This window comes from Sturnus vulgaris, chromosome Z (assembly GCF_052056855.1).
Source record: "Sturnus vulgaris isolate bStuVul1 chromosome Z, bStuVul1.hap1, whole genome shotgun sequence".
Classification (NCBI taxonomy): domain Eukaryota; kingdom Metazoa; phylum Chordata; class Aves; order Passeriformes; family Sturnidae; genus Sturnus; species Sturnus vulgaris.
The window spans coordinates 46,279,955-46,306,965 of NC_142283.1; the positions used below are offsets into that span (position 1 = coordinate 46,279,955).

The 27,011-nt window shown below is 36.9% G+C and overlaps 1 protein-coding gene across 4 annotated transcripts; it reads right to left on the reverse strand.

Annotated features, from left to right (window-relative positions):
- Positions 1–2,968: 2,968 nt before the first annotated feature.
- CEP78 (centrosomal protein 78) lies at positions 2,969–26,581 on the reverse strand. Of its 4 annotated transcripts, XM_088157319.1 has the most exons (17): positions 26,507–26,581; positions 24,169–24,445; positions 23,759–23,934; positions 23,134–23,206; positions 22,509–22,612; positions 21,559–21,733; positions 19,657–19,770; positions 19,341–19,405; positions 17,332–17,440; positions 16,713–16,730; positions 15,595–15,730; positions 14,613–14,658; positions 13,494–13,637; positions 8,848–8,925; positions 6,975–7,141; positions 5,053–5,206; positions 2,969–3,788 (listed from the first exon to the last, which is right to left on the reverse strand). In XM_088157319.1, exons 2-17 carry the CDS (start codon positions 24,419–24,421, stop codon positions 3,294–3,296), a joined length of 2,307 nt encoding a protein of 768 aa, XP_088013445.1. In that variant the 5' UTR covers positions 24,422–24,445; positions 26,507–26,581; the 3' UTR covers positions 2,969–3,293. The 4 variants fall into 4 exon arrangements, 3 of the variants coding, with proteins under 3 accessions (XP_088013445.1, XP_088013446.1, XP_088013447.1); XR_015799686.1 differs by lacking the exon at positions 6,975–7,141; XM_088157320.1 differs by lacking the exon at positions 16,713–16,730.
- Between the last annotated feature and the right edge of the window lie 430 nt (positions 26,582–27,011).

Below are 27,011 nucleotides of genomic sequence, written 5' to 3' on the forward strand. Positions count from 1 at the left end.
AATGCTTAGTAACAACATAGATGTGACTAAAAATTTAATTATTTTTACTAGTGTCTCAAGTAGAAATAAGATCAGGCTTCTCATAAGGGCTTTTTCCAATATTAAATCTAAAGCAGCTACGTAGGCCCAGAGAGGCAAACTTCAGTCTGGCTAGGAAAATGGTATCCAAGGTAGCACAGGGTCGTGGAAGCAGTCAGAAATAGTGTAGGTTGGGGACTCAAATCAGGAAGCCTGCTCACTACTACTGAAAGTGCTTCAACATGCGACCAGAATGAGTCCTAATTGTGTGGCGCAAACCACAAGGGAAATTAAAACTTAAGAGTTAAAAACATACTTCAAATGCAGGCACAAAGGGCTAGAACACAAAAATAGAAATATGGCAAGCTGGTGTGGTATCAGCTCAGAGCACTGGTGTAAATACCAGGTATAGGAGCTTTCAGTTCACAGAAGTCTCATCCTGACCAGAACGGTCAAAAATAGAAGCTCCCACAAAATCAGAGGACAACTCTGCTGGAAGCCTTATCACTCAGAAGCTTTAGAAAATCCTCTTCATACTGTGCATTGATAGGGAATATATCAAATCAGAAAGAATGTATAAACGTGAAATTTTTGCTGTGGACAAGGGATCATTATGTTTTTGCAGATGGAAAGAATAAAGAGAAACACTATAGGTCACGTTACAGTTTTGTATTTTGCTGGCAGCAATTACGATTTAATGTTTTAATTACATCAAAAATCATTAACTCCACCATGGAATCATACCAATATTCATAGTCACCCAATAGGAGCTTTCAAAGCCATGATTTACAGGAATGCTTCTGACTTCTACCATTTGACACAGAATTTGACCCTTCAAGTGCCACAAATCAGTCCCTGCAGATGAACGTGGATTTGCATATTTAACACAAAAGCAAAGGGAGCTCTATTTACTATAATGCATAACTGGACAAACAAGACGGGTTAAAAGAAAAAGTGTAAATAAAGTTTAAGAGTTTTCAATGAACTGAAAAAATTAGGTTCATTGTGACTTCATGTTATGCTGGACAGCAAAACCTTGATCAACTACTGCTGGAAAAGAATCAGCTCACTCAAGGAGAGCACATGTACACGAGTTCTCTGTCGGGTACCATGGCTGACAAACGGACGTCATTATTAAAAGACAAATAATGCTGACTACATAGCAACCTGGCAAGTGTTTCAGGAGGCAGATGCGATGTCTGGCCCAGCAAACTAGTGAGATGAGCAAATTTTGGTGAAACCTTACACTTAGGTGGTTCAAACAAGGGTTTGGGGCTATTTGTTTTTCAGAGATCGAAGTTCTGAACTGTGAAGAGGTCTTGGAAAGCCTAAGTGAAAAGAGAAAAAATTACTGAGCTTTGAGTAAACAGTAACATGTTCTCTAGCAAATACCTGGCCTATTGATTTCAGGCTTTTATGTCAAACAAGAACACAGACAACTACGTAAAACATTAACTAAATAGCAAGAGAATGAAAGAGTTTCTACTCAGACTCAGGGTAGAAAATGGTTTTCTAATAATTTAAAACAAAAATGGTTTTACTTTTATTAAAATACTGTTAAACATATAGAGAAAATGAATGTTTATATGTGTAAAATACTTCTTTGTAAATGAGTTTTAAACCATCAGAAAAAAACTTGAAACTTGTGATGTGTTTGTTCATCATAGCTTTAAAAAATACTTTTCCCTAATAGCTTCAATCCATTGTCTCTGCCAATTTCAGATCCAACTATATACAAAGTATGCACTAGAGATTCTTTCAGTAAGAGTGCAATACCACAGCACCGTTAACATGAAAAATCCTTCATGTTTCTGATTTACCAGGAAAAAAATATTAAGTAGTAGTCCACTGAAAAAAAGTATGCCAATATAAATTGAAAACTGCCTAGTCAATTTTGCTTAACAGATTATTTTTGACGTAATTAATACTCTAAATACAAATATTGAAAAGCAAGTATTTAACATGAAAGGTAATTAGTATCACCTGCTTTTGAGCATGTAATACATAAATTGTTCTAAGTTCTTCATGGTATTTTTAGGGACAAGTAACAAGTAATCCTAACCTCACTTCTGAATTTATTATTTTATCCAGCATTTTTCAGTGATTAGCTTTAGAATTTGATTTTAAAAAGGGACTAGGTAGCCTTTTACTGCTGAATATACAGGTTGCAAGTAATTGTTCAGTCAAACCAAAATCACAAAAGAATGACTGAAGAATTAGACAAGCAGTTGAGAAAATATGTAAAAAATAACAGATTAATATATTATCTTCTAATATTCTGAAGTAACAAAGCCTTTACAAAGAACACACTTTCATTGTGCAATTACTTTGTGCAATATTGCAATAGCTAAGGTAATCTTGTGCTATTTGCTCTGTAGGACTGAATTTGAGGATTCATGAGTTTTTTCATATTTGTCAAGCAAGTGGAATCAGGAATTTCTGCAGATACTATGTGTTCCAGAAATCACGTAGCAGATGACTGAGTAAAAAATAATTATAGGCTGTTTTTTCCCCCAGTTCAGATTAAATCATCCTGCCTAGTTCTTGTATGTAGTAAGTATATTCTAGCTCAGAAGCTGCAAACCAGCTGCCTGTGCACAAGGACAAGAACAAGATGTCGGGGGTAAATCCCAGGAGTTTTAAAACAATGGTAATTCCCTTAGTTTTACATTCTCACATTCCTCTGAGGTCCTGAGAGCAATCTGAGTTAGACTACACATCCCCCAGAGGCCCCTTCCAAAATGTGCTATTCTATGATCTGCAGTCATAGCACAAATGATGGTTGTATTTAAAAGTTTCTTATAGGCATGTTTCTGGGCTCATTTTTGAGTCTGAAACTTCCACCAATTTTCGGAATGTCATACCCACTGTTACACAGGAATTGATGTTTGCTGCAAAACCACTTCTGCACTCCCACTGGAATACACTGAAAATTAACACTAGAAAAAAATGTTACTCAAATTAACTTTATTAGCTCAAAAATCTGTAATAATGAAATCTGTATGTCAAGATTCCTTTTTATGTAATACAAACTGATAAGTACCATTTTAGGTTTATCACGTGTTTTCAAAACTAAAAATCTAGTGACAAGGAATGCAAACATGAAACAGGAATACTGAGCAGTATGCAATGTTTTAAAAAGTGATAAAGTCTACAAAACTTTACAAAATTTTACTAATTATTCTGAGACATCCCAAAACTAATCTTGCAAGTGTAAAGAACAGTTCAAACATTTTAGAATAATTTCAGAAGCTGGTAACACTTTGTATACTTTCCTATATTTCAGAACCAGATCCCACAGTATCAGTTCCAGAGCTAATATTTTCTACCTGCAGTCTACTTTTGTCTCCTCTCACTCCGCTACCTGGAGCTGTTTCATTTGGTACAGGGATGTATTTCTTAGAGGAATAATTTTTTGTTTTTTCACCAGGAATACCACTGGATATTCTGCTATCATCACTTTTGCTTTGTAAACTGGAATCAGTAAATGAATGCAGACTGGTAGCCAACTGCCTTGCTGAGTGACGTCCTCTTACATGTTCATTTTTTTTTACTCTCCTCTCAGATAATACTGGAGTACTACTTCGAGGCTTATCCTCTTTATTTGGGTTAATTGCTTGAGTTTCATTTTCCTTCCACGAACCTGGCTGATACTGCTGTCCAGAAGCCTGAAGTTGTCTTATTTCTCTAAGTGATGAAAAGGCATTATTCACAACCATCTGGGATTGAAATGTGCCAGGAAGAGGAAGTTGGATGTCCCCAGCTCTGTTCTGAAACAAAAGATTCCAATGAAGAAACTGAGGCAACTAGAGAGAAAAAAAAAGCCAGTTTTACAACTGCCATATATACTGGAGTCTGCAGAGCAAAACAGTCTTTACCTAATATAGGTAAGATGCAGAGGTAATAGCAATTGCACATTCTTTATCAACTTTCAAAACACGTTTCTGAAGATTGCTACGATGATAATGACATAGAGTAGGCACATTACAATTTCACATCCAGCTTGAAATTTATACTACAGAGATGTGTCAGTTATACAAAAGCAGACAAAAATCAATCATGTCTATCATTCCGAAACACCTGCAATTCCTTATGTTTACTAGCAGTTCACAGAAGTGTAGTCTGAACATTTTATACCACAACACCTAGCTGCTACAAGAATCCAAACTCATCACCAATACTAGGACATAAGAATGAGAGTTTTCAAACTGCAAAACTCAAAATTCTCTCCACATTGTTAAAACAACCCTCAAATTTTTAACATTATAATTAAGGAGCTCATGTGCTCTTGAGGAAATCAGAAGAGTTAGAGGGAAAGACATTGGATATAAGAAACACACTGGAATGCAGTGTGATTCTTCGTACAACAGTTTTTTTTAACTTGGACATAGCTATAGGCCACGAGTACCTAAATTTTTTACAGCCTTTTAAAAAGCCTGGGTTTTTTTACTTTGTTGCAGGAATTTTAGTATCTCCTTTGAAAAATCCAAAAGGTTTACTATTAATTCAGAGAGCAGAATCTAAAACCTTATTCAATATTTAAAAATACTACAAATTTGTAGTTGCCTGAAACTCATGTCATGGCCACAGAAAAATCTGTCAGGACTGGACATATACACTGCAATTACTTACAAGATAATTTATGATTTTCAGAAGGTACATTAACTGTATAGCCTCTCCTGTAGGACTAGGTTTCTTAAAAATACTATACTTCATTATTAAGTGTTTCTAAAAGACCTGATCATGGTATTTTCCAATTTGAATGGATGCATACCACTACTGGAACTTCCTATTTCAGACTAGGAAACAACACAATTACCACTCAAGTTTAATGTTACAAAACACTGCAGTTTGTGCTCCAAGTGGTAAACACTTTAAAAACTTACATTAATCACTGAATTATTATGATCTGTATAAATGCAGCTACACCAAAGGGATGCAGTAACAACTTCATGAATCAGAAGATTAACAGCTGAAAAGTACATTAAAGAGTATCAAGTAGAATTGCCTCTAGCATTCCTTCTAAAGACTTACTTTGCTATTCTGGGTATGTTCCTGTCTTTCTTCTTCAAAAGACTTCTCCTTTACCATGTTCACAGGTTTACTGAGAATAGAATTCATTTGTTGATGCCCCAAAACACCAAAATCTGATTGGTCTATTCCAGCTAATACAGCAAGTTGTCCAAGCCTGTAAAACAAATGTTTAATAGAAAATCACACAAACTATTCTTGCTCTTTTTAAAACGAAACATTCAAAATCGTAAGTAGAATCTGCTTAAAGCTTTGAACATAGTTTTCTATTATTTTATGTGAAGCTCAAAGTATCTTAACCAAGATGAAAACAAATAGCTGAAGATATTTTCTTGTCTTCGCACAAATTAGCCTGCAGATTCAGAACAAGTGTTACAGGGCTGAGAATGAAGTTCTCCTAGTTAGCACTGAACTCAGAGCAGCATACTGGCAATCAGAGTCCATGTCAGGCAGAACAAAGATTAAAACTCTGTCATTCAAGCAGAAACTGGTGCACATCTCCAAAGAGCATAACCTCTACCATGTCAATGACAAGATTCACAAATACAATGATGTTGGGTTACCTGCCAGCTTGGAAATTGGCCAAACTAATGTGGGTTTTAAGCCTCAGTAGAAAGTGGGAAGTTGGAATCATTAACTGATAGCACAGCATATGATGTATAGAAGCTTACTGAGAAGAGCATTCTTCATGATTGGGATTCTGTAACTTTCAGAGCAGCTCCTTATTACTATGAATAGACAGAGGGCCCATATGAAGAAATTTTTTTCATATAGTGAAAATGCATTTTTTCTGTCCTGAGAAGTTTGAAACTCCTGTAGTAATGGCAACTCTACAAACTGATTCTCACAAAATTAGAACACAGACTCAGGGTAAACTTTACAGTAAGTTAGAATCATTGAATCATGGAATCATTAACAAAAAAAGACCTCTTAAGATCATCAAGTCCTGCCATTAATCTAACACTGCTAGGTTCATCACTAAGCCATGCCCCCTAAGCACCACATCCAAAAGTTTTCTGGACACTTCCAGGGACAGCAATTTTACCACATCCCTGGGCAGCCTGTTCCAATGTCTGACCACACTTTCAGAAAAGAAATTTGTCCTAATATCCCATCTAAACCTCACCTGGGACAACTTGAGGCCATTGTCATTTAGGTCCTGGGTTATATTACTACGATTTGGAAGTGGGAGATAGGGAGGGCAAACAAAAAGTTTTGTGATCTTCCCTGAATACACACAGTAGATTAGAAGATTATTCATATCATTCCATTCTTTTGGATGAGACTGCCATGCTTGGTCACACAAGTTTTACAAATTGGGTTCAAGCTGAAATTCTTTGAAAAATGGGAAGGATGAACTATCCTCTTGCAGACGAATTGCAGGTGCAGTGGTAATACAGACTTTAATCAATACTCTCTGAAATAATTCTAGTAGTAATAGTAGTAGTGGTAGTAGTAGTAGTACTACTACTAATAATAACAATAAATACAGATTTTAAATACAAAGGCTGGAGATTCATCCATGTGGATTTCCATACTTCAATTAGTGAATGGAGAGCATAAGGTAACTGGACATTTTCTGAAGGCAATTCAACTGCATTTTGAGACTTTTATACTGTGGAAATGCTAAGAGCCAAAGGTGATTCACTAAAGACTTGGAAATGTGCTTTCGTACTCTTTTGGAACAGGATTCTTGACAGCCTTTCCCAAAGACAAATGCATGAACTCAGCTGAACAGTGCTTAGAACATGCTTTTTTCCACTAGGAAAAGACTCAACAATAGGTACCTGGCTAATTTATTTTCCTTTGCTCTCTGAGAGCACAGTCCTAGAAATCTGGCAGGGTAGCAGGCAGCATACTTCATTGTGAGGATACTTTTGGAAAGATCTCAGGAAAAAACAGCAAGACTTGAAGTGACAACCTACCCAGCATCTTTAAGGAGGTCTAAAAAAGCATGGAACTTTTGAAAAGAGTTCTCAATGCTGCCTAGAACACCTTCATCTTCCAAAATCATGCTGGTTACTGATTGTGCATGAAGAACCTCGGATAGGGAGATGTTTAGACTCCTTAATCTTGCATTTTCAATTTCCAGCTATGTGGGAAAAAAAAAAGACATTTCTTTCATTTTCAGTTTAAAAGACCCCAAAATATCAAACCTCACCTCTGTGTGCCTAAACAGCAGCATCATGAAGAGGAATACCTGAAATAACTGATGTAACAAGATGTAGAGTTTACTATACCACACATTTTCAGGGCACAGTTACATGAGCTCTGTGGAAGTCTGCTTATCCACAGCTGCTGTTCTATGCTACCATAGATAGTCCTGCAAGTGCTCAAAACCACTGGTTCAGCACTGTCTTTAGTATGTACAGGATGTTACAGAGCACGTAGAAGCAGAAAAATTTAGCTTTCATATCATTTTACTTTGCATGTATTATATTACATGTTAACACCAAAGAATCTATTTTACCAGTCAAAAAGCCTTAATGAAGGCCAATGCCCTCCTTATATTCACCCTCTGTACTGGGGGAATGCATACTACTGTTATCTTTGCCCTGCACTGTGCATCCCAAAATTGAAAGTTTAAGATGATTCAATTTCTCTCCACATCGACCATTAATCAAATCAATGATGAAACTGAAAACTGCATGATAACTGCAGGATATACAAGGTTTTGTGCTTGAGGGAAGCAGTAACTCATTCATTTAAGATTACAGCTATGCAATCAAGTACTACCACAGGCTTCTCATCTTGTATTTTTTGAGAGGACAAAAGAATTATAGATTGTGTAGTGAACTGTAGGTAATAAATAAGCAACAAAAAAAACAGTTTTGGTTTATTCCATCACCTCAGGGACAAGGTGCTAAGTCCAACCAGCCTATACTTGATAGAGAAAGATTTCTTGTAGGCGGTGTTTAGCCTAGAAAGTATTTAAGGATCTAAACAACAGACATCCAGCAGAGCCCACTGGTGCACATTACTTTATAGGAAGATGGGGATAGTCACACAAAAGGGCTATAATCTGTCTTTGAGAAGTGCAGAGTCCTTTGTGGATATCTGCTCCCTGTACTGTGGGCTATCACTTGTTGCTCATATTTCAAAGGATATCACCACTTTCACTCCCCTCAAAATCACATGTAAGGACCAAGTCCATTTATTTACACTAACTTACACTCAAGTATATTACAAGAAATCCTGCTTATTCAAGCAGCAGAATATTTTTAGGTCAGCAACAGGAGAGGGGAAACAGACCTCACAATTTAACTGTGGTAAGTTGCTCAGTTTTGTCAAAGCTGAGCTGCATTTCACAACAACTGACGTGCAGAAAACCATCCAATGTGGTTATTGCCTGCAGAAACAAAACTTAAAAATCAAAGGTACAGAATAAACCAAGTTGAGCAACGGTTGAGACATACAGCTTTTCAGCACAAGTCATGGTAAGTGAGTTGGGAGACTATCCATGTGTACATACTGGAAACAGATTTAATCGCTTTCTTGAGAAAAACAAGTATCAGGATGCCCCAGATCGTAAGTGTTTCAGAAAATGAATTAAACACATTGAAAGAGTAGCTTGAGCTGGAGTTCAAGGCTCTGGAACAGGATCAGTAGAACAAACATTACTAAACACAGATTTCATCACTGCCCTTAAGACCAGTAAACGATCCACGTGACTTTGAACTGAAACTCTGGAAGAGATGACATCAGTGGTCATTGATAATTACTCCTAATTAAGCAAGTGGATTCTCTGAGCAGTGCCTCCGTTAAAAGTAAAGATCATGAATAGTTAAGTATCTTTACCTCTAGTAATCGTTCCTCAGCCTTTACTCTAGCTTTCTGTTCTTCCTTTAGTTTTTCCATGCATTCTTCCAGCTCCAACTATCAAAACACATATAAACTATCATGAAATATATCTCAAAATGTCAGACTAACATGCAATTAAAAAAAAAAAAAAACTCAACAACTTAACAACTAGCAAATGGCATTCCAAACATATCTTCTTCAAAAATACAAGACAGATGTCTACCGGTTCATAATTCTAGGATGCAAAGTATTAAGACAAAGAAGTAGAAATAAGTATTATTCACTTAATAGATTTTTAAGATTGCAACAGATCATATGAAATTACAGCCCATCTCTTTGGCCTATGACATAACCATCAACCATGTTCTTCTCTACTTCTCCATTTTTTCAAGCATCATTTTTAATAAAATATATCTACATCATCAAAAGCTCAATTTGGGGTCCAATAAGAAATTCTTAGCAGCCATATCTAGATCTTCTAACTATACTCTTTATCCAGGATTTTATTCCTTCCTACAGCTCTAAGAATATAAAATTCTGAAGAAATGTACTCTCAGTAGTAAGAATACAAAATTGTGAAGTGTAAAAACTGTACTCCCACTATTTCTAATCTGTTTCATTTACTGCATCAGTAAAGTTTTTCACAATTCCAAATTTAGTGTTGAATTAACAAGAACAAAACAAACCCAAAACACGTAATACATATATTTTATTCTTATTCATGAGATGTCTAAACATGTATTTTAATTATTAATTCTAAGTAGTAAATCTCAGTTTCAGTAAGAGCAGTCAGGAGCAGTCAGGATTTGCAATACCACATTTTCTTGCATCCCAGCATTATCATCTTTCATTACAGCATCTGAACTGGAACAAGCAAAAATTTTTGTTCTTGCACACCTTAACAATCTTCTAGTTGTTGAAAAGCTGAAAACTCTTCAAATGATCAAGCTATTCTGTTTTTCAGAGATTAGACTATATAAATGACCAGTATACAAAACTTTCACAGGCACATATATATATCAAAGGACACTACTTTTTGTACACACCATATCAGGCAGTTCTAAAGAGAATTCAAGATTCAAATAGTACTGAAATAGTTTGTTTACTAGCAAAAGCTTATCCAAGTGCACATTACTGCACTTCATATAAGCAATCAATTGAGAAGACCAGTGTACTACAAAATGCACAGTAAAAATAAACCTTCTACAAATGCAAAGGTGTTGTAACTTGCAAGGTGCTTTTGCAACTGATTCCAAGCTGCAGGTTCTAGAATACTCTCTGTATACAGCCCTCCTAGTGACAACCACTCAGAGTAATGATTATGGGTCTGTCACTACTCCAGTGAAGCGCACCCCTAAAATCCCTAAACTAGCATCAACCAAGCAAATACTGAAAGTAGAAAGTTAGCCATATCTTTATCATACTCATATTTGAGCATCAAAACAGATTTAGCACTATCTAACCTGCAGGCATAGGGTGGGGGGGCAAATATCTAAGGAGAACCATCCACAAGTAACACATTCGAACTGCCATCTACCTTTGAACATATGGAAGTAATAGGAGCTGTAAAACCTCTAAAGACACAGAAGCACAGCACAGAAAGTAGAAACCATAATGTTCTGCCCTGACAACTTAACATGTAATCTGGAATCCCCCAACCTAGCTTTGAAGATCAGTAACAGCTATCACAGACTGAAGAATTCTTACCTTTTTCTTTATAGTGCAAGTGCATACGTTTAATTATTTGTACTTTGAAGTTTCTAGGATGTAGGCTAAGAACTCTACTTTAGAAACAGTAGTTTTATAGTATTTTTGCCATGGACAGATTTTAGATAATTTTAAAGATGAAAGTACTGACCTTTTTCTTCAAATTCCTCGTTTGAAATGTCAAAGGTTAATGGCTTAGACAGTAATCAAATGATCATGTGTTTTTAAGCAGAAATGTAGATGTTTTGCTGTAACGTTTAAACTTGATCTGTGACACTCTAGACATACATAGTATTTCATGGTCATGGGCTGAGCTCATAACAAAACTGAACACTGCAGTTGCATCTCCTCGTAAGCAGTATAAAACCCAGCATTTAAAGAAACTAATTTGTCACCATTATATTACAGGTATATGTACACTTTTATCTTTGATTTGCTTTTAAGAAATTCACTGGTTGACACAATGCCCTAGTCTCTGTGCAGAAAAAAATTATTAAAATATATCAGAGACTTAAATGTACATCCAGTCTACAAGACTAAGCTTTCAGGTATTACAGCCCAGAAAAACTGCACTGATAGACTTTAAGATGAAACTGAATACCAAAAATATAGGTAGCCCTCAGAATTACCATAAGCAGTGTATCTGTTCAACACTAGATAGAGGCGTAAAACTGAAGTTAAAAAAATTAAATTGTTTTAAAAAAATTTAGTAACTAATCAGCCATGTTCTTATACTTGACTGCATCATACTCTAAAAAAAACATTTACAGTACAATGTCTATTTCTTTGTAATTCACAAAGTAGTGAGATGTAGAAAGAGTTGCCCTGTTAACTAGATTAAGGGTGAAGTCCACCATTGAAATCCGTAGTTAAAATTTAAAAGTATGGGAGTTACCTCAACTACAGACTTCATCAAAACCAACTGTGACATTTGATTCCCTCTAGTGGAAGGAAAGAATATCAGTTCTTATTTTTCATTTAAGCAGAAATCAGGCTTTCACTAGCCAAGGCTTTTTTTTTTTTAAAGCTAACTCAACTAAATACTACTTGTTCCATTAAGTAGTATGCTTAAAGCCCCTTTTTGATCAGAAGGATGTAGAGAAGTTCTCCAGGACTTGCATACTTAAGTGAAAATCTAGTCATTCAGTCACATCAAGAGATGTTTGGAAAGCTTTTTTTGACAAAGCAGCAGTTTAAGGAACTCCTACCTTTTACTGTTTATTCCCACTCTGCATTCCCATTATTGTTCTAACACAACTGGTTTTGCCATTTACTGAAAGCCCTGCTACCACCAAATACACTGGACAACTTTTCAGTTGGATCAGCTCCTCAAAGCACCTCTCCTTGCAAGCTGCTGTGCAGTAGCAGCTGATTAATGACAGTCTTATGATCAGACAAACATGGAAAAAAGGAGTAAGAGAAAAAGCAAGAAATGAAAAGGCACTAAGTGACAGAGGGGAAATAGACAATTCAGTGATGCCAATTTGTTTGATTCTGCCATAATGTGAAACCTGCTTTGTGTCAAGGTAACAGAAACAATGGGCAAGGAACAGAACCAGGTGCAAATTGCTTAAATGGTGCTATCTGATAAGCAACCATGGCCTAAAAAATTATTTTGGTTTTCAAATTCAGGAAGTCAGGAAAATGTGGACCTTTACAAGCACAGAAAAATCAACATTTTGGGGTAGGTGCCAAAATTGGTGCATTGCCCTCCAAAGAAGTTCAAATTAATCACACATTGTCTCTTCCTTATAGCTGCCCTACACGTAGTACTACAGCTAACACTAATATAATAGGTCAGTATGACAACCCTTCCCTGCACAAAACACTGCCTGCCTCTGGTGTGTGTCCTGAATATAATATTCTTCCCTCTCCAAACACCAAGAATAAATACATCAAAAGGTTTCTGCAAGCACAGTAGTTCTTACATAGAGGTTTTGGAGCAATTTGCACATGACATGGAATTCCATTATTTCAGACACAGTGCTCTTGGTAAGAGTGTTGAAGCCACCACACAGCACAATGTCAATTCAGTGCACACTAACCGTAAAAGTTGCTATAAAACTTTAAGTTCCAACAACATGTAAACACCTTGAAATCTCCCTGAGCAAAAGTTCTGGAGAGAAAAAGATCTAAAGGAATCAGCTGAAAAGGCTGATAGTTATTTATGTAGTATTTGTATAGTCCTTTCGTGTTCCAGAACTCTATCCCACCCTAAACCTTCCTGCTAGTGATAAACCTACAGCAAGTTAAAACTTAACTTCACTCCTCTTACACGTATACATTCCAGTATTTACACATATGAACAGTATATTCACCCAGTGTGGTGCTCTGACAGCCAATAAACCCAGACTGACTGTCGATCTTATTTACAGAAGTAATGACTGGTTTCTCCAAACAGAATTCAAATCTTAATACATCAGAAACAATTTAGTTATTCTGCCTTAACGTGTTACTTTATAATAGTGCTAGATTACTGATACATACCTTTTTTCCACCCCTTTCTTTTATAAAAACATTCCCAGTCAAGACATTTGCAGAAAGTCTAAGTTTTTTAAGTATCAAAGAAGTAGAAGAATGAAAAAAGTTCACTAGGCTCAATTATAAAATGGAACTCAAACATTTTCAGCTATTTTTGTAATTACTTTTACACAACAGTCATTACTACACTTTAGCTCTTAGAAATAACAGTATATTACTTTTATAAAGGAAATACTTGAAAGAAAAAGCTACAGGCAATAACACTGATCAAAAGGTCTGCTTACTATGATTCAAGATTGGAACAGAGGAGTTACACATACTGAAGTTGTATTAAATTATTCTGAAATTCTGCTCCAAAACTGGCTATTTGTTTACTTACAATTTTCTGAATAAAACATGGTTTAATTGATGTGATTTACCTTTATGGAGTCTAAGGCACTGAACATGGTTCTTACCTCTAACTGCTGATATTGCGCTACATCAGTCTTATCTAATGATTTTGCCAAATCAGGCTGCTGGATAATATCCTCTAAATCTTCTCTATCTTCAGTTTCAGATGTAGAAGCACTTTCTAATGTCACTTTCACAGGAACACCTGTCTAGTTACACCAGAGAAGAAAAACATGCCCACTCTCAGTATTACCATGTGTAGCAAAAAGCAAAGATTAAATCATATCAAAAGCTTAGTTCTTGTTTCCCAGATTCTCTTACTATGTATACACATTTACAAAAATTTGCATAAAACAATATTTTAAAAAAATAATTCAGTGTGAGCCTATGTTGAGTATTTGTGTTGAGGATTTAGCAGCAGTCAGCCCCTGCAAGGCACAGTCATGCAGGACATAGCCAGCCCCAGCTGACCCATTGCAAGGCAAAAAATGCCAGACAGGCACTAGAGGTGGAAACAAAAATATTGAGAAAAAGCAGAGGGAAAATCAGGCTGGGAGCAGGAAGAGGTGTTCCATGGTGGAGCCAATACCCTCATTCCAGACAGGGAAGACTCGTGTCAGAGCAGAGGGATGGGTCAAAGGAGCTGCTGCCACAGGCATCCCATGCCAGCCCATGCTTTCCCAAAGCACGGGAAGCCTACACCAGAGCAGAGGGTAATTGGTGGATTCTGCAGACATCAGATCCTTCTGTGATGGAAACGAGATGCAAAGCAGAAGGAAGAAAGATGGAGCTTTTCTTCTCCTGGTAGGTTTACTAGAGCAGCTTACAGACAGGTGCAAAAGGTGTATCATCCAAATCTGAGACAGAAAAGATGGTGCAGAAAGCCTTCAGAGGAAAACGCTGTTAGTTATTCCTATTGTCTATGGAGGGATTATGCCTATACTCCAACTCAGCAAGATGGTAAAACTACAAAACCAAAAGACAGAACTAGAAATAGAAGTAAACTAAGTATCAAAGAAGCTTCAACCAAATGCTGATGTAAACTACTTTTTTTCACTGCTATGAGTGAGAATTTTTGAAAGAATGTTCCAGTCTTAGCCTTCAGACAATGAGATTCTGTTTAGAACACTTTCCCCTTTTCTCTATGCACTAAAAACAATACCACTATGTGAGAGAAACAGTACCTGAATCTTCACTGGCAGGTCTCCAGCACAGTCCACTGCCCTGCCTCTAAAGTTAGGGGAAAAAAACAAACAAAAGCATACTTTTGAGGAAAATAAGTTTATAATGTTCCAAAGACAATATTCTAGGACAGACGAAGAAGGAAGAGTAAATAAACAGCATCAGACTCTGCACTATATCCCTTTACGCCATCATTATATTCTCATTTTGATTAGCACTCCCTACTTAATCATGATTTAGAGCAACACTACTGGATGCTAACATTAATATCTTCAATAGGCATCTTACTTAGTTAATTATTTTGAAATAAAGCCAACAAGAGAGTTTCATGTTCAGCATTTTGAAAAACAAGCTTAATGACCACAGTTGCAATACAGCATTAAGTAATTTTTTTGTTTAAATAGTTATATAGTCTCCATTTTGAGAGGTCAAAACTTAGGGAATAGATTTTTAAAAACCCAAACAAACAAAAACTGTTTCAAAAAGCATGTGTAAAAAAACCTTCCATGTATGAGGTTTTTTTCAGTTTTATTTTAATTTACAGGTCTTAGATGATCACAATTCTGCTGGTATTGGGTGAGGCGAAGCAGAAAAAAGAGGCAGGAAAATACCTAAGAACCTGGAACTGGATCTCGAACCAACTATACTAAAAGTTTAGAATATTAACTTGCCTCTTCACCTGTGAGACATTAGATAAATTATTATTAACAAAGGCACAAGCAGATAAGGAAGGTTTGGTTGTGGTGGGGTTTTTTGCTGCATATGAATATTTCTATGACTATCATGTATTTTTGTGTATTTTAAATACTTACTAGAGAAGAATTTATATAAAATCCTCAAAATTTATATAAACAGAAAGAACTATGATGACATTCTATGTGTATCTTTCAAATAGTATTTTAAAAAGCTAACATTGCTCTCTACTGTATTTATCATGCAAGTTTTATAGTTTAAGTCTTTTCCCTTGTACTGTGAAAACCTCACCTGCATCTCTTTGCACGTTCTGCAGTCCGCCAAGGAAGGAAGCCTCTTGTGCCTGGTGGTAGTGGTTTTGGTGAGTAGCTCTCTCTCATAGCAGAATTTTTTTTCCCAGGACTTTTAGATTTTTTAGATGATAATCCTGGATTGAAGATCAAGATAAGAAGAAAAGATAATTCATTATACCTTATTGTTCACACACAAATTCACAGGTTACTGTTCATAAAATTTCCTATGTAATAATAAGGACTGTAGGAAATCTCCTATTTAATCTAATTTTACTAAGGCGTCCAAAAACTTGCAATTATAAGCTGATATACTTAACTGCTGTTAGGTTGATGCAAGGCAAGCTGGTTTGCAAAAAAGGAGGTAATGCTTTGTAGCAAAAGAGGTTTATTCACATTACTAATTTCAGATATCTAATTACATTGTCTCATGTAGAATTTAGACCATCCATGTAGACAATAAAGGTATCTATGTGCTTCAAATTGCCCTCTAGTGGCTTTAGAGTGAAGAACATTCTTTAATTTACGGGCAAAATAATTAAAAATAAAGCTGGTATTCATGCAGATAGCTTGGTACAGGACACCAGCAATTTCTTCCCTTCAGAGGACTAGTAAGAAAATGTAGGGTTCACTGGTCTAGTCTTTGGTTGTTTAAATCATGTGGCATCAAAGTAGACTCAGCAAAGAAACCTAAGGTGGATGGTCACTCTACCTCACATTCTCTCAAAGCCAGAAATTGGTAAGTCTAGAAAACTAATCACCTAGTATTTACTATAGTTAAACTAGTGAGAACTCAGTTTATTGTGTCTCTGTCATCAATAAAATAACAGATTTTGTAATATACAGAAATGCATAACTTAGTTAATGGGATTCAAAATCTCAATTTGTTCTGAACATAATAAACAGGATAGTTTTCACCTTGACTCCCTCCTTCTCTTAAAAAACCCCCAAAACACATCAAAAACTCCCACACATGAGCAATCCCAAAACGGAACAAAAGCCAAACAAAAAAACATAAAATCCGCCATAATCACATTTGCCAAGCATTTCTTCTCCCACCACCTCCACCCTGACCACCACAGTTTATTTGTACAAAGATTTCCTTTGATTTATGCTTACCTCTCTGCTTCCAGATAACTAGAGCAAAGACGAGAGACAGTGAAATGTACTACAGTAAAATTTTTAGTAGCTTACAGAAAAAGTTTAATGTTGCAGCTATCAGTACTTAATTGTAAATATTCAAGATACCTATGATATTTTAAACATATTATTTATAGCAGATTTACATGAAGTTGAAAAAAGAAATCTTAAAACATTTTGTACATCAGTTAAAAAATGCATGTTTATTTTTTCTGGCAGAGGACAGCCTGCTACAGAAAGGTAGAACAGCAGGAGAACTAGACAACTTACAACTGCCAGGCTTTGCAGAAGTAAAAGCTTGTGGACATACAGAATAAATACATGCAATGCTTCCACACATTTTAAAGTTAGCATATCCTACCATTTATCCAGCCATGTATCTAGCAGCACTAAGAACAAAAGCATGGTCCTATAGATACCAATGATGATAGAAGATGCATGATGTAATTAAGAAGAAATAGATTTTTTTTTTGAGACAAGCATTCTGTAAAACACAAACATTTAGACACATCATACTTTTTTTTAATTTAAGCTCTTATGCATTAAGATAAAATTTTCCAGGCAAAGTTTACTATAGCCAGAAAAAATGAATCATTACCAATACGAATAGTAGCTTTTCCTTTCCGACCACTTCCCAGGACAATAGTTCTTTTCTTTGGCTTAGTTCTCAAAGCATCTTTGGAAGGCGGAGACAGCAGCCACTTAAACTGGAATTTGTTGGATTTTTTAAAAGAAAAATAAATCAGTTTAGTAACTGGCAGTTGAAGAGGTGTTTATTTAAAATTAGAGGTAGCTTGTCAGATATAGAGAACACTGCTACTTACAGAAAACTTTACAAGCTGTAAAATCAAGAAAAAAACAGCAGTCTCACAAAGCCCAAATTCAAACACAGATGATAGTCTACATTACCAGAAAGTGTTCCCAAAACACTGCAATATCACATCCAATATTAACCTTCCTCTTGCACAAAACAGTTATTCTTCTACAGCAAAAAAAAACCCAGGATCAACCCTATAAAGAGGCAACTCTGACTTCTGCAATTCATCCTCAGAAAACTGGCTTGATAGGAATGACTGGCTCAGGCCAAAGCTCTCCAGAGTAATAAGAGCTTCCCTAACGTGATTCTGTATTACTGATAAAGTCAGTAAACATGAAGTTTATTTTTACTGCCTATAATGAAAATTCATCCTTACAAAGTAAAAGCCCTGAACTAAAATTAAGAGACAGTGATGATCAAAAGCCACAGCTGTACTTCAAACTTTATTTCCTTACAGCAACAGCTCTATTCCTAAAGGCTCCCCTTGTGAGGTTCTGCATCAATTAGCAGTAGACAATTCTTCCTGCAAATCTAAAAAACATTCCAGAAGGGAATCAACCACATGTTACTGAAAAAAATCAACCATTTTTTACACAAAGCAAGATGGAAAGAAAGACAGCTATGACTGGCAGAAGCAGCAAAGCTACTTAACAAGCCAGTGGTCAGTATTTCTTCATCCATGCTGTTAATGAATAATTACTAGCACTGCAATAAAACTTAAGATACCACACTAACTGGTTCCATATAAAACTAATATCTTATGTCAAGTGATCTTTTGGTATACGGGAGATTTCCAAGAGCTGCTTTTTATTGTGGTTTGACTTTGTAATTATCATTAGCATTTGCAGGCAGATGTTATTTTCATGTGATCCCTGTGACATTTTGCAAGTTTTGATTGCATTTGCCAAGCAGAAAGAGTTACTTCTTCGCAACCAACCTCAACTTCTCAAAAAAGAGAGTCTAGAGACTGAAGTGGGGAACTGTATTAATCCTCCAGAAATTCTATACATAAATTTTGAATTTAGACAGTCCTTACACATCCACAACTCCGCCTTTATTTAGTCTTTTTGAAAACCAGAAGACCATTAAATTCCAACACAAGAACTGGGATTGCTGGGACTCCTCTGAGAACTGAATCAGATTTATGTGTGTTTCAACAGTATACCTAATCATAAATGATCTAGATATTCAGTTTATACACATTACTGTGAACTCTGTGTGGACTGTTAGACAAATATGAAAGGGGGTACTGTACTTTAACCGAACTCTGTTTTCATATATGATTTGCATTGGAAAGGACAGTCTTGAGCAACTTTAAAAAATGTAAGTTACAGAAGTTAGAGACAAGAAGTAAGTTTTAAAATCAAGTGCTAAATTTTAAATTGTGGTTTCCTTTACTTTTTAATTATAAGATATTATTACCATGTTGACAAGGACACATGTAGTAGAAACCCCTCCAGTAGTCCTGAAGCAATATTTAGTTAACATTCTGTGGTAATGCCCAAATACACACATATTTCTATTTTTCTTTCCATTAAATGTATATCCACGTTTAATTACATGTGAGAGCTTTAATTCCATAAGAAATCATACAGAAAGTCCAATCCAGTAAAATGTTCATCATAGTGGTTTTAGGTTTTCCCTTAGTGTTTTTTATTTGTACTGATTCAAACTTCTGTTTACAATTACAGCAGTTGTTTTAGATTCATTTTGAAAAAATCATCCTTAAAAAAAAATGCAATGGAAGCTACAAAGAAAACCCAAAAGTCATTCCAAAATGTAAAACATACCTCCGAATCAGCACTCTTTCCATTCTTAAGAACTCTTTCAATAATGTTTTTCATCAGAACATGACCTAGAATGAATTAAAAACACTTTATTAAGAATTTTCTCCAAGATTCAACTCTTTATGTGAACAAACAAATAATTGAATAATAAGTACACATTACCTATCTTGCTTGTTTTCCCATTTTAAAAATATTCAGCAAATTACTGTGGCATGTTGTTTTTTTCTTAAAAGCCATTTACCTTTCCCCATATAGTTACTGAAGAAGAAAAAAACAACCCAACCGCACAAAGAGGATAAATGCAGACACAGATACATACCAATTAATGGATTTTTTCTTATGTCAAGTACCACTAATGTTGTATTAGTTTGAAGAGCATCTAATAATGACTTTGCTCCCTCATTGGATATTCCACACTGCTGCAAATCAAGTGCTAAAATATTTAAGGAGAAAAAAAAAATCAGTGGAGGTAGCACTGCATTTGGTTAGTAATTTAATTTAACAGTAGATATCTAAAAAATTAATCCTGCTGAAAACCTCCATTTCATAGAACATGAAGCATGAGAAATGAGGGCATTAAGATAATAGCCATCTGTAAAACTCCTGTAAAAACTGGAGTATTACGTTCAAAAACAACTAGAACTTTTCAACATCAAGAAATAACTATTAGCATCTGCAGAGGAGATAATATGAACCACACTACAACTACTGTGGGAAACCAGTGCCAGTGTTCAGTCACCCCCAAAGTAAGAAAGTTTCGTCAGGTTGAGAAAAAACCTCTAGTGTTTTCATCTCTACCCAATCCATCTTGCTTTATCCCCAGCCACCTTTGGAAATTGTCTGTCTCCATTTCCTTTACATCCTCCCTTGAGATACTTATATACCTTGATCCCACTCAGGGCTTTCTCTTCTCCAAGGCAAAGAGTCCCAGCTTTCTCAGCCTTTTCTGAAATCAGAGCTTCTTTAATCACTTCATCTTAGCAGCACTTTGCTGGACTTTCTCCAGTAGCTCCAGTTCTCTCCTGTACCACAAATGCCATGGCCTTACTTGTGCTGAGTAAAGAGAAGAATCACCTCTCTCAACCTGCTCACAAAGTCTCTGCCAAATACACCCCAAACACCACTGTCCCTCTTTGCCACAAAGGTACTTCACTGTTTCATGGATAGCTTGTTGTCCACCAGGATCTACAGCACCCTTTCTGCAAAGCTGCTTTCCAGTGACACAGCTCCAGCAAGCTCTAGTGCACAGGTTTATTCCTGTCCAAGTGCAGGACTTTGCACTTCCTTTTTTTAAACACCCAGAATTTCCCGTCAGCTCATTTCTCCAGCCTGCTGAGGTCCCTATGGACAGCAGCATATCCTTGCCTTTCAAGAGATCCAAGTAAGATTGACTAGTCTGTCCTTTGCTGGGTCCTTCTTCCCAGACTTCCTGAAAATAGGCATGACATTAGCTATCTTCCTCCAGTCCCCATGCACACCCACCCAATCACTATGATCTTTCAAAAACTGCTGAGAGTGGCCTCAAAATTACATCATCCAGCTCCCTCAGCACTTATGGAGGCATCCCTTGAGGGCCTATGGACCACTGTTTGTCCAGTTTGTTTAAGTATTCTCTAATCTAATCCTCATCCATCAGTACAGATGTTATTTGTAGGCCTCCCTCAAACTATAAAACGAAACTATAAAATAGGTATTTTTTTCCACATACAGAATGCTATGATTTACGCTGCCATCATTAGTAATTTTGTATAATTACTACATACAGTGATAGATATACTGTAGAACAAATTCACTCTCAAAAATACTGCAGGACAACACTAGGTAACACAACAGTATTCAGACACTTCAAAAGAGGAAGAGAGATTTCTTTGGAAAAAGGAGTACTCTTCCCAACTTACACAGTGAGTTACCCCTCTGGCTGCAACTGTTATAACTGACAATTTTAAGTCTTCTGCCTGCCACTACTGCATTTTAAGAGATGCAGTAGTGTGACATAAGAGATAGTAGAAAAGATAGTAGTGGAGATATGGAGATCTCACAGAAATCCTTACAGCAACTAGTAATAATCGGATGTAAAGTACATGGATTTGCTGGTGCAGGCAAAGTTCTAAGTTATATAGAATATCTCAATATCTATACATCAATATACAGTTACTATATAAGGAAACTCTACTATATAAGGAATTGCTCTGCTGTTCGTTAGTAAAAGACTTAGTAATACCTTTTAGCCAAAGGTCCTCTCCTAGACAGTCTGCAAAGGCACTTGCTCCTCTATCTCCAACAAGCATGTTGCAGTTCAAAGTAATCCGCCTCAAACCTGTCATATATTCAAGGTCAGGTCTCCTGTAACGTAGGCTTTCAGCCCAAGCTTCACCATGTCTTCTTATTGCCTGGTGCTTTGCAAACAAAGAAGTTGTTACCAAATGCAATGGCAAAGCCATAACTGATGACATGATCACAAGTTACCTTTTTTTGTAAACCACATTCAATGGCTTGAATACTGGTATAAGAAATATATGCTGGTATAAGTACACCATTCCTGAGTTCACGAAACATAACTAATTTTTAAACTTTACAGGTAACTTGTATTTGTTGTGACTGCCCAGTTTGCAATGCAAATTACTAAACTTGGCTACAAAGTATTTTATCAACTTCTTTTGACAGACATTTTCAAGGCACATTGAATTGGAAATAAATACATACTACAAAATTTTGTGCTTTCATGGAAATCACAATTATCACTAATTAAAACATAGTACTAGGAGGAAAGTTACTGATAAATTAATCAGTAGCTTCTAAACTGTAAACTTGATTATTCTTGCTCAGTGCTTCAGAATACTTGAGACATTTTTCAAAATTACTGACAATGAAAGAAGCACACCCAAAACAGGTGTCAGGTATTTACAGGCCCAGTCCTCATTTAAAGAAAATACTTTACTTTATTATTTATGGTTTTTCAAAGAAATGGTGAATTTAAATCCCACATCAGTAAACTAAGCTACTTTTGTCATATAAAATCACAGCTTTCATAAGCAGGCACACTTAATTTTAGTATTCACACAAGCTCTTCATGAAGTGCCTTCATGGATTTTACGCTTTAAAACAAAAGTGAAAGATTAAATTTATTAAGTTCTTGCAAATATTCCATTCTAAGAAAATTGATTAAATTACCTTTAATACATTTGCTATATGCTCTGCCCCTCGCCACGTGAGGCTGCATGCTGTGAAGTTTACAAATCTGATAGTAGCTGTATTCTTTATACTGTGACAGATTGCTGAAGAAAACAAAAGCATGCATGTTATCTACACACAGCATTTCCATACCATCAGAATATACTTCCGCATTGGCCTATTAAGAGGCAGCTTTAATAGCCAAAAGCTTTGACAAAGAACTAGCGCTGAAATACAGAGTATCCTCCAAATACACTTAATGTGTTCTAAGTTTATACATTTCTAGTGGAAATGTTCAGCAAAGAATAGCTGAACAAGCTACAACATATTTGATTTCAGTTTACTTAAAGAAACTGAAACAAATCAGAAATGAGTAAAGAAATATGAATGCTGTTTTAAATAAAAGTATAAATATCATTATAAAGTAGTATAGTTATTTACTAGCCTGAAGTGAAGAAATTCAAGTCTTTAAATGCTATTGAGTTATGCAGAATAAAGTGAAGATTGTTCTTCTAACCTCCATAGACAAATTCAAAACAGGAATGGAAATACTGAAACATTTGCTTAACTATTTTGAAACTTAAACAGAGAAAAGTCTATTTACAGGTTTTGAGTCTGAACTTACTTTCCAACCCTCCATCTCCAATGGGACAATGGGCTAAAGAGACACTCTCCAGCGACGAAGCTGTGGCCAAGCCCTTAAGAATAAAAAAGACCAAATCACCCAAATATCTCAAACTCTGTTCCTTACAAAAAACTCTACAGGATTCAAACAAAGGTCAAAACAAGCAAGCCTTCAAGTTCAGTTTAAGCAGGTCCATTTCTTTAGCACAGAGGAAGCTTGCCTGGGCAACCAGCAGCAACCTCCCTTCCAAGAAGCCAGTCACGAGAAACTGGAGCTTTTCAGTAATATATCTGAAGACCTGTTTTTATCAGCTTGGTGTCCCATAACTTCCCTTCTATCACATACATGCACAGTGGTTTTTCTCATGAGCATATGTCATATATCTCAAGCACATGGCAGAGATGTTGCTAAGATTAGTAAGCCTTGGGATTCTGAGACATTCAGTTAAGACCAGGTTATACGAAATGTCTCAGCAGAATCATTCTATATGTATACGTAAAGACTACACAAAGGTATCTTAGAAGAGAAATATCCTTGTCTGCAACAAATACTTACAAAGACTTGTTGCTACTATTCGTTGTTCTGGGCATATTTTCCATTTATTTGTATACTATTATATTCTTACCTTTGCTAAAAGTGCTAGGTCTCTTTCCCTCAGAAGCAAACCCTGCAGTTCTAAATGCTTTAGTACATCTGATATACTGAGACAGCCTTTCACAGCTTTGCAAAGTTGGCCAGTCAAGTCTTTTGGCAGAGTTGCTGGAATTTTCCTTCTAAAGTAAGTTTTGTATCTTTCCACACCTAGTAAAAAAAAGATAAACATCAGTAAACAAAATAAGTAAACATTTTACATCACTAAAATCCAGTCCCTGTTAGTTTAAATACAATTATAATTATACCTTCCTTTTTTCATTTACTTTCTTAATTAAAATAATTCCTCAGGCATAACAATTCCTCCCCTATGTATTCAATCACACAGTTCTATGCAACAAATTCTAACATGCACATATCAACATACTTATCTTTTATACAGACCTGATTCTTCAAGACCATGCTGATGTAAACTTCTTATTCCAATAGAAGTTAGAGTCTTATTATGCCTGAGAGCATTCAGAAGCGGTGCCCAATCCGTAGCTTTGATGTGATCTACAATTAGATCAACAGCATCACGAGTCACATTGGCCTTCACAGCTTTCAGTGGGAGAGAGCCTTGGAGCTCACAAAGATGTTCATAATGTGAGTAGAAATCCAGCATGCACCGTCTTCTTAATTTGACTGACTCAATCATTTCTTTTATGTGATAAATTTCTTCCTAAAATAAGGGAAAAAAGATATAAACTTTTTTGAATACCTAACTGTCTTGCATCACAGTGCCAATTCAACACATACATTCACATGTACCCAAAATATTGAAATGGTCCTGGATATTGTATAGCATTTACACATCTTTAACGTGTGCTAAAAAACCTTATATCTTATGATGCTTACTACTTTGCAAGTAAAGTTAAATGAGTAAAGGGCTAGGGAAAAAAAAACCCAAACACTAAGAAACAACTAATGTGGATTTTTATTCTCCCCACGCTAACAGGCATATCAAGAACACAAAAGCCCTGATCTTTAAGCACTTACTCCTGTTGAGATCTTGTTTTCATCTTAAGATTTAACTATGTAGCATCAAGGTCTGTCCAAAATCCTTGGATGCTCCCTGACCCACCATCAAGGGAAACATACAGAACTATTTCTCTGCTACTTCCGTTAAAAGTCTAAATTCTCATCATATATAATAAAATTTGATTCACTAAACATTTTTGCTATTCCAAACCAGATATACACATCCCAGTAAAACTCAGTAAGCACTTTTCAGGCATAAGGTTTTGTTAGACTTTAGTACCCACATAGAAAAACACTACTAACTTCCGAGCAGAGTCTCTATATACTGTTATGACATAGCTATTAATGCATTAATGTATTAATGTGTTAAGTAATTCTACTGTCTCAATAGGGACGTTGTCAATACATTTAGAAGATACATTTACTTATTTGTTTATACTCAAAGTGGCATTAAGTATTTCATAGAGGATATCAAATATTGTTCACACTGCAAACTTTTTTTCTTGTTTGTCATAGCCTAGAAAGCTTTAACCAATCTTCTAAAATATTCTGTATGTTAAATTAAGACAAGTTACTGGACAGATAAAAGCATGCAAGGACAGCCATTTGTAGAAACATAATTTAGAAAAAAAAATATTGTTAGCATCTAAATTACTGGAAATGTAATAAGATATAAACTCTAATAATCCAGCTTCTCCACACCCTTTTACTTTTTTTAACTGTGATTTACGAGTATTTAATGACCACACTGCGGCTAGAGGAACAGAAGTGATTGAATTATAATCCAACACTTCGAGTTCAGAAAATGACCGTCATTTTTAAGGCACCAATGACTTTTGGTGATGTATCAATGTGCAAAATACTAGCCTGTTTTCTCCAGAGCTTAAGCAATACTCTTTTCATGGGGGCTTTCACTGCAACATCTTACCACCACACCTCTAACTGAAGAAAGGAGCTCCTAGCCCTACCACTGAAGTTTAACCCACTTGTTAAACACAACGGTTTCCAAATGGAAAACTATACAAACTTGAACTCTTCTGCACTGATGGTAGTGATACCACCAATCTGATACCACCTTACACTACCTTGACAAGAAATACACAACACACAGTAAAACAGAAATATCCAGCTCCATGCTAGTTCTCAGGAAGCGGTGAGTTTGTAGCGATTAAAATAACCAGCTGGCTAAATGCATAGGGTGGACAAACAGACGGCACCCAAGAGCACTGCCAGCAGCAGCCACACGCCGAACCGCAGGGCACACGGGGAGGCCGAGCCGCGCTCACTCCAGGTGGGCGCGCCTCGCTAAGCGCGGCCTGGGGGTCTGCCGGGGCCACGCACCCTGTACTGGACCTGCTGCACAACTGTTCTAATGATGTAACACAGCACCCAGCTACGGACATCTCCGGTTAGCACAGGGGTAAAAACAGCGCGGCTTTTATGCCGCACCCACTCAAGACCGACACTGACTCAGGGAACGACTTCAGATCGCACACCGCTGAGCGGGCATCAACAGGGGGCTGCGCTGTCCGCCACCACCCCGCGGGCTCGCGAGGAGCTGCCGGGACCCGGCACCAGCCGGCCGCTCCCGCACCCATAACGGCGCGCCGGCCCCACCTTCCCGGAACCGACTACGGCCAGCTCCGCGGGCCCCCCGCTCTCCCTCGGCGCCGCGGGCCCACCGTTACGGCTGTCAGGCGCCGCTAAGCGGCACTGCCCGGCGTTACCCGCTGTTACCCGGCATTGCCCAGAGTTGCATTACCGCTGTTACCGCCGCTCCCCCGCCCCGCGCTGGGCCCGGCGCCGTTGGCGCGCCCGCCGCGTGGCGCGCGAGGCTGGCCCCCGATTGGCCGCCGCCCGCCCGCCCGTTCAAAATGGCCGCGCCCGGCCCTGGCGACAGCGGGGCTGTCACATAGCAACGGTGCCGCTCAACAGAACTACCGCTTCCCTTCCCTGAGGCAAAACAAACAAACACGGGGGAAAAGGAAAAAAACCCACCCCCAAACACGCATACAGAAAAACAAAACCACAATAAAAAAAACCCAAAACAAACCGTAAAACAAACCAAAAGCCAACAGTGCAGTGCTAGAAGAAAGCAGGCACTGCTTCATCTCTCCGTCGGCAAAGCACGAGTGTAAGGAGCTCCTAAGTAGAGAAATGTTTTGATATGCAGCAATAGCTGGCTTGGGCCATCCAACAGGGTAACAAACTCATATTTCACAGCTGTGTTTCCCATCAGGTTGCTAGGTTAGTTTCCATACAGGAGA